We start from the raw sequence: 15,958 nt of genomic DNA on the forward strand, positions 1-15,958 counted from the left end.
CCAAATGATCTCTTGGTTCAATAAATTTTAAGCATGAGTTTGACTCACTGTGGGGGGAGGGGAGTGGGGCTAGGAATGCACATTTCTGCATTTGCTGATAGGTGCCATTATGGCATATGACTCGACTGCTTCTGTTCAACTGCAGAATTCTAATTTGATTGAAAATGACTCAGTGTGTCGTCTGTCCACAAATGTCTGCAGATGCATATCACGTACTTGTCTGCAGAGCTGTTATGTGTGCTGGCCAGAAATTGGTCAAGCAATTTCTTTTGAAATTTATCTCTGCAGCACATATTGAGAATTTCCTGAACTACTCTGATTGAGGTTTTAATTACTCCATTTGCAGCTGGGTAACATGGAAGACAGAGATTATGTTTGGTTCCATTCAGTTCCATTAAAATTCAGAGTATATTTAAATTATAGGCCAATGTCAGTAGCAACCTCTTCAAATAATGCTCTGGTGTGTTCTTTTTAGTATGAAGTGTTTCAGGATGATATTGCCTGCACTTAAAACAAATTATAGGACTCTTACAGTCTCTCACCATATGTCCTTTTTTCAAACATCCAAAACAGATTCCCTTCTCTTTCAAGATATCAATCTTTTCTTCATATTCTTTCATCTTGAATCTTCGACACCATTTTATGGTGTGATCAACTTCATCACATAACAAACAAAATACTATTTGCTTGCTAGTAGACACATTTCCTTTCATTCTATCTGTCTTTTCCACAGGTCTGGTTGTGATATCAGAACCTATGAGAAGTAGTTTTGCTATTTCTTCAGTTTTGGTAAAGGTAGAACCTTTGTTAGTTGCAATCGGTTTATGATCTTCAATAGTCCCGTGGTGTGGCTCTAACATGTACCATACTTCCCTTTCTAAGAATTTCACCAGGTCTCGTAGCCTGGCTACTCGCTTCCTTTCATCCATTATTCCGCCTGCTTCATCTCTCCACTTTTCTCTCAGTCTTCTGGGTAACTTGCTAATGATGACTCGAGTATTACTTGCAAGATTAATTTCCTCCATGTGGTCAAGATTTCTCATCGAGCTGCAACAACCTCTCAGAAATATTGCATAATCACTCAATGCCTCCCCATCTTCCGGCATGATTTCTTTCCAAGCATGGGCCTACTCCATGTATGCATCCGCAATTCTCTGTTCATTACCATAACGTTCTTAAAGTAATCTTCACGCCTTTTTATAGCCGTGGCTGTCTGGCTCATTTTGACAACTTTCTACAAGTACCTTGACACTTCTACTTGTGTACTTCTCCAGAAATCGTAAGCGCTCCATTTCATCCGTAATTCTCATTTCTAATACTTCTACTAATGCCCTTACAAAAGCTTCATACCACAGTGGATCTCCATCATATGTAGCAATTTCTGTTGATGGTAGAATGAGAGAGGTATTTTGTCGAGCTATGAATTCAGCTTGACTTTTCACCAATGCCATTAATCCATCCTGATAACCTTGGCTTGACTCCACCTGTCGATAAACAGGCCTCTGTGACTCAAATTGGCTTGCTCGAGCCTGTGCATCAGGCCTTGGAAAAGCATGGTTCACTAATGGTTTGTCTCGACCATCCACAGATGCTCCATTAATAGTTTGTTTCGAACCAGCACTCATTTGCTGAGATTAAGTTTTACCCATCTTACTCTGTTCCAATGGGTTTTCAAAGTCATGAAATCCAGTGGACCTTGAATGTGGAATTGATCTAACTGCTGCTTTAATTTGAGTTGTTTTTTCTCTTGGTCCAGAGCTCATCGTCTTCAATGATCTAGAACTGCATCTTGAACCTTTTCTTTCCAATATCTTCTTCTTTGCTTTGGCCACCGCCATCTCCGAGTCTAATTCCAGTTGTTCCTTTTGTCGCCTGGGCTGATCCTGCTGTCATGTCATCTCTTCCTTTTGTCATCTCCTCTCTTCTTCTCGCCTCACCTCTTCTTCTTCTTGCTCAACCTCATGTTTCTTCTTCAAGGCATCCGCTTCTATTGAGAGAGCGGCTAGATCAGCTTCAACTCCCAATCGAGCAGAAACCCTTGATACCGAACTGGCTGTAGAAACAGATTTATGACCTGATCTTTGTGTAGATACTTTCGAGATATTATCTTGTCGTGTAATTTCATCTTCCATTCAGGCACCTTGTTGCATCGCACTTCCAGCTGCTAAGCGTGTAAGTTGTGGTGTAATTTCAGATAACCACTCCTCTGCCTTAATCATGAAACCATTAAATATCTTCACCTTGTCTTCCCACTACTGGGTGTGTCTTATGAGTTCTCCCCGAGACGGCTGTGAACACAGCAGCAGATTCTGTTTCTTTCCAACCTCTTGGCAGAGGTTCCATGGTTGGCTCATATTAGATTTCACTTTGATCGCGTTCTGAACTAATTCCATTAGTTTCTTCTGTTTCTCAATTAATCTGGTAACCTGTTTCCATTTTTTTTTCTCTCATAGAAACATAGAAAATAGGTGCAGGAGTAGGCCATTCAGACCTTCGAGCCTGCACCGCCATTCAATATGATCATGGCTGATCATCCAACTCAGTATCCTGTTCCTGCCTTCTCTCCATACCCCCTGATCCCTTTAGCCACAAGGGCCACATCTAACTCCCTCTTAAATATAGCCAATGAACTGGCCTCAACTACCTTCTGCGGCAGAGAATTCCAGAGATTCACCACTCTCTGTGTGAAAAAAGTTTTCCTCATCTCGGTTCTAAAAGATTTCCCCCTTATCCTTAAACTATGACCCCTTGTTCTGGACTTCCCCAACATCGGGAACAATCTTCCTGCACCTAGCCTGTCCAACCCCTTAAGAATTTTGTAAGTTTCTATAAGATCCCCCCTCAATCTTCTAAATTCTAGTGAGTACAAACCGAGTCTATCCAGTCTTTCTTCATATGAAAGTCCTGACATCCCAGGAATCAGTCTGGTGAACCTTCTCTGTACTCTCTCTATGGCAAGAATGTCTTTCCTCAGATTAGGAGACCAAAACTGTACGCAATACTCCAGATGTGGTCTCACCAAGACCCTGTACAACTGCAGTAGAACCTCCCTGCTCCTATACTCAAATCCTTTTGCTATGAAAGGTTTCTCCTCGGTTTCTTTCAGGTAGGCAGCTTGTGTATTATCTGTTTCTTCTCGATACATGAGTTTTCTGTAGCTTTCAGTTGACTCATTAAGTTGTTCCCATATGGAGTTTTCCTCCTTCTTAGTTTCTTTCAGGCAGGCAGCTTGTCCTTGACTGAGCATGACTTTGCCACCTTGTGGTTCCTCAGGCATGGCTCGTTCTTCATTTTCTGGCTCCATGATTTTAAACAGGTCTTGGCAGATTTCCAAGTATCTAAAATGAACGAAGAAACTCTTCTCTGAATTCTGCTCCAACTTTGTGTAAACATCGAATGGCTATTTTGAAAACCATTTTCTCAGAACAATAACAAACTGATATTGTAGACACATCTCAACAACATCCATGATAGACTGGGGATTAGGAAAGTAGGGGATATGTATGAAGTGGGCAAACTGTTATCATTTCAACAATTAAAATTAAAATTTAAATTGAAGGATAATCAATATTTTAAATATATACAGGTATGTGACTTTATGAAGAAATATACACATAGATTTCAAACTATATTTTTAGATCCTTTAGAAGAAGCAATGAATATTAAGGCTGATTCACAAAAATTAATATCATACTTTTATAATAATATATTAAATAGAGAATTACCCTCAACAGAAGCACTAAGAGAAGATTGGGAACATGAGCTAATGATAAAGATCTCAAAGGATAGATGGGAAAAGTATCTGATGAACACACATAATTGTTCTATTAATGCAAGATATAATTTAATAGTAAGATTAAACGAGAACTTACCAGTTTGAAGTTTGATCTGTATTTTATGAGGAGTTACGATGAGGGATTACGTGAAGAAGCCCGCTCAGGGCGCAGGTGCGGCATGCTTCCAAGCAGCGGTGTGGAATCACAGACAGACACGTATTTGAAGTAACATAGTAAAGAACAAAGAGACATCAGTTTATCGGTTTGATCCATCTAATAGAAACATAGAAACATAGAAAGTAGGTGCGAGAGCAGACCACCAGGTCCATCGAGCCCGCACCGCCATTCGCTCATGGCTGAACACTAAACAGACACACTTACCCACAAACAGTAGACACAAGACACAGAACACAAGACACTACCCTCCCCTTTATACCGCTATCACCCCTCTCCACCCCAAGAACCTCGTGATCTCCTGGGGGAGGCAAAAAACCGGATAAAAACCCAGGTCCAATTCGGGAAAAAAATCCGGGAAATTCCTCTCCGACCCCAATCTAGGCGATCGACACTTGTCCAGGAGATCACTCAGGTCTTACTATACTAACCATACCTAGGTCCATATCCCTGCCCTCTCCCCGTAGCCCCTTATCCCCTTGGCAGCTAAAAAACCATCTATTTTAGTCTTAAATATATTTAAAGTTTCTGCTTCCACTGCTCCCTGGGGCAGTGAATTCCATAAATTAACCACCCTCTGGGTGAAGAAGTTCTTCCTCATCTCAGTTTTAAAAGAGCCCCCCCTTATTCTGCAACTATGTCCCCTAGTTCTAGTTTCCCCGATCATTGGGAACATCCTCGGTGCATCCACCCGATCAAGGCCCCTCACGATCTTATATGTTTCAATGAGATCGCCTCTCATTCTTCTAAACTCCAAAGAGTAGAGTTCCAGCCTACTTAACCTTTCCTCATATGTCAATCCCCTCATTGCAGGAATTAATCTTGTAAACCTTCGCTGCACTGCCTCCAGGGCTAGTACATCCTTTCTTAAGTATGGACCCCAGAACTGTACACAGTATTCCAAATGTGGTCTCACTAATACTGTGTACAGCTGTGAGGGTGGGAGCGGAGGGCACGTAATCCCTCATCGTAACTCCTCATAAAATACAGATCAAACTTCAAACTGGTAAGTTCTCGTTTAATCTTACTATTTTACTTCGGAGTCACGTGAGTGACTTCGTGAAGATTTCAAAGCTCTGTGATTTCAAACCGTGTAACAGTTTTATACACTCACTACCGAAAGCTCTTGAGGAAGGAAGTGTTATTGTAATCAACCAATGAATCTGTTTTGAAAACAAAACGGTATTTATTAACAATAACAAAAGAAAAAATAGCTCCCCCGGGCTTTAAATTAAATATTTGCAGTTTCTAAAATGCTAACTGCAAATATATCAGGTTCCACCAACGGCTTATTATAAAATGTTCGGAATGTGGCTTCCCGTGACCATCCTGCTTTCTTGAGGATTAAGTCCACAGGCACATCCATTCTGGCCGCCGATGATGTGGATGCTGCCCTGGTGGAATGAGATTTAAATAGATTAATGTTAATTCCAGCAGCTTCCAAAACCTGTTTCAACCACCTTGAAATGGTTTGACTTGTTACCCTGCCATGTGGTTTCCTGTGGCTGACCCATAAGGCTCTCTCACTTCCTCTGATATTATGGGTTGTGTCTATGTAAATATTTATGTGGGTCACCACACACAATCGTGGCTCTAGTGGGTATGCCCGGAATGCCACTAGCGTGTTGGATGTTCCTGGCCTGGACTGTTTTATCAGACCTTGAATAGTGAATGTGATCTGATCCGATGTAGTGTCCATGTTGTCCAGTCGAAGTTGATGTAAGGACTGGACCCTCTGTGCAGATACTAGCGCCATGAGCATGAGTGTTTTTAAAGTCAACTGCTCTAAACTGAGAGATCTAGCTGGTGGTCTGTCCCGCAGGTATGTGAGTACAATACTGACATCCCAGATTTTTGTATATCTCGGGGTGGGGGGCTTGCTGTTAAATATGCCCCTCATCAGTTTTACCACCTGCGGATGGGCTCCCATGGCCTGATGTCCCGCAGGTTTGAGGTAATTTGAAAGAGCACTACGTGCCGTGTTGATGGCACTGTAGCTCAAATCTTCACGATGATGTAAGTCTGCCAGGAATTCCAGAACATCCGCTACTGTGGCTGTTTTATAAGCAATCCCGGTTTTTTTGGCAGTACGTTTCCCATTTCCTGATGCAGGTTAGGTACTGCCTCTTCGTGGATATCCGTAGGGATGCTGACATGGTGGCGATGGTTTGTTCCGATAACCCCAGATCCAGGTAAGGTCGGTCTAAAATCTGCAACCCAGGAGATTCATATCTTTGTGGCATGGGTGGCTGATGCCTGATACTGGGTGAGTCAGTAACGCTGGATGACTGGGGAATACCATAGGTGTTTCCACCACCATGTCCTGGAGAATTGGGAACCATGGCTGTGTAGGCCAGTCGGGCACCACCAAAACTCCAGACGCTGAATCCGTCTGGATTTTTCGAAGCACCCGACTAATGAGGCAGAAGGGGGGAAAAGCATAAAAGACAAACTTTCCCCAATCTAACGTAAAAGCGTCTACCGCTGCTGCCTCCGGATCTGGTTCCCACGCGACATAGACAGGTAGTTGGTGATTCAGTCTTGATGCAAATAAATCTATATCTGGCTTCCCATATTGCTTTACAATTTTAGCAAATGTTTTAGGATTTAACATCCATTCGATGTTGTCATTGAATTTCCGTGACCTGGTGTCCGCCACTATGTTTAGCTTACCTGGTAGATAGGTAGCTGAAAGCCAAATATGTCTTTCGACACACCATTGCCAAATCATATTAACCAATTTGTCGCATGATAAAGATTTTATGCCGCCCATATGGTTAACATAAGCCACCACCGTTGTATTATCTATTTCTAATCTAACATGCAAGTGACGCATATCAGACGCATATGCTTTTAAACCATAAAAGGCGCCCAACATTTCCAAAGAGTTAATGCCCAGTGTAGATAGTAATGAAGATTCTGAGTTAGTCCATCTACCACCTGTGCTGGATATGGAGTTAGTTGCTCCCCAGCCTTGAGCACTAGCATCGGTTTGGAGTACTAACGTAGGATTAGTAATAACAATAGGACTATAACCGTGCCAAATATATTGAATCCACCACTGTAGCTCTGCTATTGCTTCAGGGGGTATAGTCATGATCCGATCATAATGACCTTTGTGCCATTTTAATGCTGTTATCTTTGCTCTTTGCAAATTTTGATAGTGCAAAGGTCCAAACTGGATAGCTGGAAATGCTGCTACCATTTTGCCAATTACTGCTGCCACCTGTCGAATAGTTGGCTTTTTCTTTATTTTTAATTTTTTACATGATTGTGTTAATGCAATCATTTTTTCCCTTGGCATGGTAATCGTCATTTGGACTGAGTTAATTGTGAACCCCAAATAGTCCATAATTGTGGATGGATTTAACTTGGATTTATCTGGATGTAAGACAAAGCCTAGAGTCTCTAGGAGCTGTTTTGTAGCTGATACTGCTGCTACAGCCAATTCCATAGTTTTCCCAACTATGAGGATGTCATCCAAATATGCCATGACTATATGTTTTTGTTTCCTTAACGTTGCCATGGCTGGCTTCAATATTTTTGTGAATAGTCTTGGAGCTGAAGTAAGCCCATTAGGCAGTGCTTTATACTGCCAAAGCTCCCCCATCCAGATAAATTTAAGATATCTGCTATAATCTTTATGTATCGGTACTAGATAGTAAGCATCTTTGAGATCGATGCTGGCCATATAGTATCCTTTGAAAATCAATTGTCTAGCAGTCGCAAATGTTTCCATTTTGAAATGTATATACTTAACAAATACATTCAAGGATGTCAAGTCAATGATGATGCGACATCCACCATCCTTTTTACATCTAGTAAATATGTTGGAAACAAATTCCAAGGGCTCATGAATAGTTTTTCCTATGACCCCTTTGTTTATAAGCCTCACCAGTTCAGCTTGTCCCTCCAGTTGTTGTTTGTTGGAGAGTACAAATGTCCTTTCAGGCATGTGTTGAACTGGCGGTATATTCGAAATAAACTCTATTTTATAACCTTGAATACTATTAAGTATATATTTATCATCTGCGATCCTCCCCCATGCTTCTTTAAATAAGTGTAACCTTCCCCCTGTTAGTAATTCACCTTTATTCACAATATGCGGGTAGGAACCAGATCCACCTACCTCCATGGTTATTGGCGGGGTTGAGGTTTTCTCTTTTTGGATGTTCTCTGTCGACGAGCTGGCGATGTTGGGGGGAGGCGCATTTTCCAGGGGGTCCGCTGCAGGCCCTGACCTAAAAAAGGTTTCTGGGGATAGTGCGGCCCCAAGCTTTGACCAGTCGCATATGGAGGATGCCGACTGGTGGATGCAGCGGTGTGCTGCCACCTTGGTGTTATGAAGAGCTTCGGTATAGGTGCTGGTGGTGTTGCCCTCATGAGGCTAGAGGTTTTTGAAGCCTCCTCCATTTCTTTGAGTTGCTTATTTAAGTCTTTCCAAAAAGAAATGAGTCGGTTTCTACAGTGGGGGCTTTGCACAATCCTGCAAATTTAGGATTCAGTGCCGGCCGAATGTTATCTCTCCTGAGATTGTTCAGCTCGTATTGCGTCGTGCACATGAGCGCCAAGACATCCTGTTGGTGAGCTGTCATTTCTGTGGTCTCGACTCCCCGTGCGTATGCTGTTATCGCCGCCGTCAGGAGGCGAAGTACGCGCTGGAGTTTGACCTCCTGAGTTCGAATAGGTCCACCCACGTTACCCCATATCTGAGGGTTGAGGCTCTTGACCTTCAGGGCCTCACAGTTATCCGGGGCGATGTGCTCGTCCAGCACTTGGGCGAGCACCTTCTCCTGCAGTGGCTTGTTGGAGAGATGATTTATACTTGCAGCCATTCTAGGCTGCAGTGGTGCTCCAACCCGTGGGGTAGCAACGAATCGTGTTACGACCCCTAGCAGCTCTTCCTGCACACCCTGCTCTTTCTCGGTACCTTCCGCCTGCCCCATATTCAGACCAGCCTGCTCCTGGTCACCGATGCTGACCTCCCAGTCCTGGTCCGAGGTCGCAAAGGGGGGTGCCGGACTCAGCACCATGGAGGGGGCGCCTGTCCTGTCTGACCGAGAGCGCTGCTGCTCCCGGTAGACCATCCCCTCCAGCAGCTGCTTGATGCAGCTTAAGCGGCTGTCTCTCCCCCGCTTCGGGGTGGACACGTCCTCCTCCGACGAATCGGAATCGACCGGCCGGTTTGTCTTACGGGTGGCTTTCCCAGCCCGCCGTGTAGGCTCTGGCGTGACTGGGCCCGGCTCGGTCTGAGGAATTTCAAACCGCTGTTCCAGCGGTAGTGCCGCTGGCTGCTGCCCCGCTGGAATAGACTCCTCTGGCGGAGTTAAAGCTCGGGCAGCTCTAGTCGCGAGTTTCTTACGTTGGGACATGTTTTCCAAAACACAAAACCAACTCCAACTCGCTCCGTTCCCAACGCACCCTTCACTTACCTGAAAGTGCGCTTTTAAAGTGCAGCTGGAGAGCCTGACTCCAGCTGCCGCCGCTGTTGCACTTGCTGGCGTAAATGCCGCACCTGCGCCCTGAGCGGGCTTCTTCACGAAGTCACTCACGTGACTCCGAAGTAAAATTCAATTCAAATGATTACATAGACTATATTATTCAAAAACGAGGCTGAATAAATTTTATCCAAACGTCTCTCCCAGATGCGATAAATGTTTGTTTCAAAACGCTAATATAACACATTCATTTGTAGGATGTACAAAGTTGAATACATTTTGGAGCGATATATTTGATATATTTACAAAGCTTTGCAAGTCCACAATAGAACCTAAAACGGAATGGATTATATTTGGAATAATAGTAGAAGATATCAATTTAAATAAAGACCAAAACGTTTTTTTTAAATTATGGGTTAATAATTGGAAAGAAATTGATACTTAAATTTTGGAAAAATACAACCATACCAACTGTTAAAATGTGGATTAGGAATATGATGGACATAGCACGCCTTGAAGAAATGAGACTCTGACTAATAGATAAATATGACCAATTCTTAAGGAGTTGGTCTCCTTTCATCAACTTTTTGGAATCATGTGATGTAGCGGTACCGTAAAGATTGCTGATTTCAGTTCATGCCGTGGATAGATCTACATCTCCGAATAAAGTTTTGAAAATTTCTCTTTTAAGGGGCCTTCTCTCCTATTTCTACTTTCCACTTTTTCTTTTTTTTATATACACACTTCACGTTTTTCTATGCTCTACCATCTATTTTTCCTCGTTTTCCCCTTTCTATTGTTTTCTTTTTCTTAAAAAATAAATTAAAAATAAATAAATAAATAAATAAAGATTCTTTATTGTTGATGAAAAACAATAAGGTATACATCCAAACTGGGTGACGTTTCAAGTGCAACATTTAGCATAACATTTCTGTAGACTTGGCAGCTTGCTCTAAAGGACCAACTTTACAAAACAGTTTCTCTATCTTCCTTGACTCGTGTTTTGATAGTTACTGTCTTGAGTAATGCACAGAAATGAACAAAATAACAACATGTTATTGATACATTCGGTGCACTGCACTTATATTTGCTCTTCCCTGACGCCATGGCAAAGCCATAAAAGGTCAGATATATACAACAAACATTCAGTAACCTTGATTACACCAGATATGCATTTTTTTAAACTTCCTATTGGATACAACCCTTGAAGCCTTTGTGTTTAACCACTGATATTATGTTGGTTGATAAGTATTGTTATTGGAATATATATGTAGTAAAATAACCTCCTGTTCTCCCTGACACTAACCAAATTGCACGTATGAACTTCTGATTTGGTAAAATATTTCCAGGTGTTTCGCAAAGGCATGATCAAAATTTGACATCAACTGCATGAGGTTAAAAGGTTACTGTAGGTTTGGTCTGAGCAATGTGACTTGAGGAGTGCTGTAAAGATGGTTAAAGAGGGGTAGAAATTCAGGGAAGGGATGCGATTCTGATCTTCGAGTGATAGTCAGGAATGTCAGAGACAAGCCGGAAGCTACCAGGAAGAACACCCAGGACATGGTCAGTCAGAAACATGGAGTGTCAATGCTATGGTAATACATTGAAATACACAGGAGGCCAAGCAGCATCTGTGGAGAATGGATGAAACTGAATTTTCAGTTACAGGTTGAAGGAATTGTATTGGATATTGAACTATTCAGACTCTCAACTGAGATAATTAAGCCTCTAAGAAACTATAAAGGCAAGGAATTAAAATTTGGCTTTAAAATGAAGTTGAGCAAGAGAACTGGAGGTATAGTAGACAAAATGTGTGGAAAAGACCTGCAGATGCTGGTTTACATCAAAGATCTGCAGATGCTGATTTACACAAAATGCAGGACCAACTCAGCGGGACAGAAGGCACATGGAGGGAAGGAATGGGTGACGTTTTGGGTCGAGACCCTTCTTCAGACTTACCCATTCCTTCTCTCCAGAGCTGTCCGCTGAGTTACTCCAGCATTTTGTGCTCCCTACACATTTCATCTGCGCCACTGTGAAATCTCCTCAAGGTATGCCTACTTTGAAGTTCTCACCTTCTCTGAGAATCCAACAAACACATTCTCTCGTTGCTACCCCTCTGTGATTCCTCCAGCTCTACGACCACGTTTTATGAATATGAATATTGATTTCTCTAACTTCAAGTAACCCTTGCTTTCCCTCTCTCTGTCGCTCCCAATCCTAGTTCTCCGACTAGTTCTACTGTCCTCCTGATTATATATTACTGATTGTATGCCATATTGTTGCCTTCCGTTCAGGTATCAAATGAACCATTCTACATTTCCTTATCACCATCTACTTTAATTTGTCATTCTCACACCTTACCCGGGTGTCCACCGTGTCCTGTTTTGGGTTGGGACCCTTCTTCAGACTGATTGAGGTGGGGGAGGGGGTGATCAACCATGTGTCTATCAAAAGTCCCACTCACCTGTATCAACCTGTTACCAGGCTTTGTTCTGCTCCTCCTCTCGTCCAGTTTTCTCTCTTCCCCACCCCCTCACAACCATAATCCATCTCAGAAAGCATCCTGATACAGAACATCACTTATCTATGTTCTTCAGAAATGCTGCCTGACCCTCTGAGTCACCCCAGCACTTTGTCTTTGAGCAGGAGAAATGTAGTGTACTTTATATTAATTAATTAAGTGATAGTTGACAATTGAGTGATGAGAATCTAATGCTGCCATTAAATTATTTTACTTGAATTGGCTGCCCTAGACTATACTAATGATCATTCATTTTAATAGAGTCAGTTTGGTGTTGAGCAAGAAGACCTTTTAAAATGTTTGATCTGTACGATGGCAGTGACTCGAGGAGAATCCATTCAACGATATCACACCAAGCAGCAAGCTGAAGGTAGGAACAATTTGGTTTATCTATTGGTAATTGTACAGCTTATTCTTAGCAGCTCTACGATCAATGCAGATGGATTGGACAAAACCCTGTAGATGCTGGCGATTTGAAAATAAACAGAAATGCCCAGCAGATAATGCAGCATCTGTGGATTATAATTAAATTTGACTTGCTGTTTAAATTCACTCCGTCAAAAATGCTATTTGCTCATTTCATTAAACAATGTAAAATGTGAGCTCTTTAGGAAACGTTAGGTTCATCTCTGAGGATCTCTCTCTGTTCTTGACTTGGGTAAACCGATTTAACATAAGTGCATCCCAGTTATTAGATTAGGTGGATTCAGAGATGATTTTTGTTGCTGATCCATTCAGCAACACTTTATGACAAATAAATATCCATTTTGGTAAGCTTAAGACTATGACAACTGGCTCCACTCCTGGGCAAGTAGTCCACCAGTATTTACTCTAGAATGAGTTTGATGCAATAAGTGATTTATGTTCTGAACCAACAAATACATTTTGTCATCATATACTCAAGATAAGAACGTTTTTCACTGTGAAAGCTTTTCATTGTACCTTGGTTCACGTGACAATAAACTAAACTCAATGTTTTGAATCATTCAACCATACTTGGTGTTCATTGCATCCAGGAAAAAATGGTTGATCTCGTGGAAATTTCACCATAGAACTTAATTCAAGATTCAAAATTCAAGATTCATGCGAGTTTATTGTCATGTGTCCCTGATAGGACAATGAAATTCTTGCTTTGCTTCAGCACAACAGGACATAGTAGGCATGACTACAGAACAGATCAGTGTGTCCATATACCACAATATAAATATATACACACATGAATAAATAAACTGATAAAGTGCAAATAAACAGATAATGGGCTATTAATGTTCAGAGTTTTGTCCGAGCCAAGTTTAATAGCCTGATGGCTGTGGGGAAGTAGCTATTCCTGAACCAGTCTTCAGGCTCCTGTACCTTCTACCTGAAGGTAGCGGGGAGATGAGTGTGTGGCCAGGATGGTGTGGGTCCTTGATGATACTGCCAGCCTTTTTGAGACAGCGACTGCGATAAATCCCCTCGATGGAAGGGAGGTCAGAGCCGATGATGGACTGGGCAGTGTTTACTACTTTTTGTAGTCTTTTCCTCTTCAGGGCGCTCAAGTTGCCGAACCAAGCCACGATGCAACCGGTCAGCATGCTCTCTACTGTGCACCTGTAGACGTTAGAGAGAGTCCTCCTTGACAAACCGACTCTCCGTAATCTTCTCAGGAAGTAGAGGCGCTGATGTGCTTTCTTAATAATTGCATCAGTGTTCTCGGACCAGGATAGATCTTCAGAGATGTGCATGCCCAGGAATTTGAAGCTCTTGACCCGTTCAACCATCAACCCGTTGATATAAACGGGACTGTGGGTCCCCATCCTACTCCTTCCAAAGTCCACAATCAGTTCCTTGGTTTTGCTGGTGTTGAGGGCCAAGTTATTGTGCTGGCACCATATGGACAGTTGCTCGATCTCTCATCTAAACCCTGATTCATCCCCATCAGTGATACGTTCCACAACAGTGGTGTCGTCAGCGAACTTGATGATGGAGTTCGCACTATGACCGGCTACGCAGTCATGAGTGTAGAGTGAGTACAACAGGGGGCTGAGCACACAGCCTTGAGGTGCTCCCGTGCTGATTGTTATCGAGGCTGACACATTTCCACATTTCTGCAATGGTATGAACATAGAATTTTCCACCTCCTTTATCTTGCTTTTATGTACCCTTCGACACTTGGTTGCACCTGCTTATCGCCCACAACTTCTGTCTCCTCCCCAACTGGTTCCATCTGCCCATAATTCCTCCCATATCTGACTCCACTTAAAGCCTTCCTAATTTATCAGATCCCAACATCCACAGTCCCTTATTTCCACTTATCACATACATCCTCTGTCTTCACCTCCACCTTCACCTTCTCCTCTCCCCACCTAGCTCCAACTACCACTTTTTCTGTCTCTACCTTTCATCCATCAGCCAATAACTTCTGACCCCACCTGGCTCTTTATCTTCCCCTCAGCTGATTCCAGCTATTGCCTGCCAGCCACCGCCTCAGGCCTCTACTCCTATCACCTCTATACAATCTCGCTCCCCTCTACACTCTGTCGTAATGCTTGATCTCAACTAGAAATATCTCTATGTCTCCACAATTGCTGTTTGAGCTGCTGAGTTTCTCCAGCTATTTGTTCTTTGCTCCAGATCCCAGCATCTGCAGTCTTTTATGCCTCTGTTTTCATATCCACAATGTCCTTTCAATACAATTTACCAAAGTTGTATGTCACCTCTATGCCAACTTGTCTCGATGGTACTTTTAACATAGAAAGATTATCCATATTTTTTCATGGATATAATCAAATAGAAATTGATACCAAGTCAAAGAAGGATATAATAGGTTGTGGTTTGCCAGATATAGATTTAAAGGAGGGTTTTATAGTGGGAGAATGTGTTGGACAATTGATGAACTTCAGCAGAAATGCAACCCAGGTAACTTAAAGTACAGCTGCCAATGTTGAGATTCAGGTAAAGGATTCACAGTAGGATAAAGTCCAGGAATGCACAATACAGTTTAATTCTGAGTGAGCATCTTTGGTTGATGAAGTGCTGAAGGAAGCTGTAACATTACATTCTACATTTGGTTTATTTTCTCTTTTGCACAACCTGATGTACTCAAGTTTGGACGAGGTTTTAGACTGCAAGCAAAACAAAGTTTTCTACTGTGTCTTAGTACCTGTGATTATAAATAAATGCCCTTTTGTTTTGTATTGTAAAATTGTAAATATAAGCCATAAAGTGGAGTATTGAGATGCAAGGAGCTCCAGATGCTGCAATCATGAGCTGGAGAAACTCAACAGTGCTGGAGAAACTCAACGGTCAGGCAGCATCTGTGAAGGGAGTAGCCCAACAACGTTTAGGGATGGGACCTTCTTCAGCATTTGGGAAGAAGGGACCTGCTAAATTCCTCAAGCAGTTTATTTTTTGCTCATGATTTTAGCATCTGTAGTTTCTTGTGTCTCATGCTCCAAATTAATTGATTTCCCTAGAGCTGACGGTTGACTTGATAAGTGGGGAGTGGAATAGAAAAGCTAGATAGTAAGAATCCTTTTCTGCTGGGGATGTGCCTATGATAAGAGGGCATAAGTTCAAGGTGAAGTGGTAGGTTTGGAGGCTACTGAGATTTTTTCACAGAGAGTAGGTAGAATCTGGAATGCTTTGCCTGAGGAGGTGGTAGAGATTGATACTACCACAACATTTAAGTATCTAGGTAGAACACTTGAATCACCAAGGCATAGAAGGCTTTGGACCAAAAAAATCTTATGGTGATTAGTGCTGATTGGTATGATAGTTAGTGTGGATGTGATGGGCCAATGGGCCTGTTTCAATGGACTCTACAGTTCTATTGGCCCGATGATTCAATCGACTAAAGCTTTCTTTAAATTTAGCAGAGTTCGCTCCACCATTCCTATCCAATATTTTATAATCATGTTCAAAGATTCAGTATAATTTTTGAATATTGCTTTAATTTTTCTCTGGGTTGTTTACAGGAGTTTCCTGAAGACTACTTTTTAATTACAGGTACACTGAAGAATTGCCAACAATTTTCAGTTTATGGTTAGAGGATATGAAAGGGGCAA

The 15,958-nt window shown here is 42.1% G+C and overlaps 1 protein-coding gene across 2 annotated transcripts in view; it reads left to right on the top strand.

Annotated features, from left to right (window-relative positions):
• The window catches only part of LOC129695751 (myosin-IIIb), a 164,306-nt gene that overhangs the window by 68,130 nt on the left and 80,218 nt on the right, over nucleotides 1-15,958 (top strand). For both annotated transcript variants that reach the window (XM_055633018.1, XM_055633007.1), the window contains exon 9: nucleotides 12,174-12,282. In XM_055633018.1, the coding sequence (XP_055488993.1) occupies nucleotides 12,174-12,282 (109 nt within the window). The remainder of the gene's footprint in view (nucleotides 1-12,173; nucleotides 12,283-15,958) is intronic.

The sequence above is a fragment of the Leucoraja erinacea genome, chromosome 1 (assembly GCF_028641065.1).
Source record: "Leucoraja erinacea ecotype New England chromosome 1, Leri_hhj_1, whole genome shotgun sequence".
In the NCBI taxonomy this organism is placed as follows: domain Eukaryota; kingdom Metazoa; phylum Chordata; class Chondrichthyes; order Rajiformes; family Rajidae; genus Leucoraja; species Leucoraja erinaceus.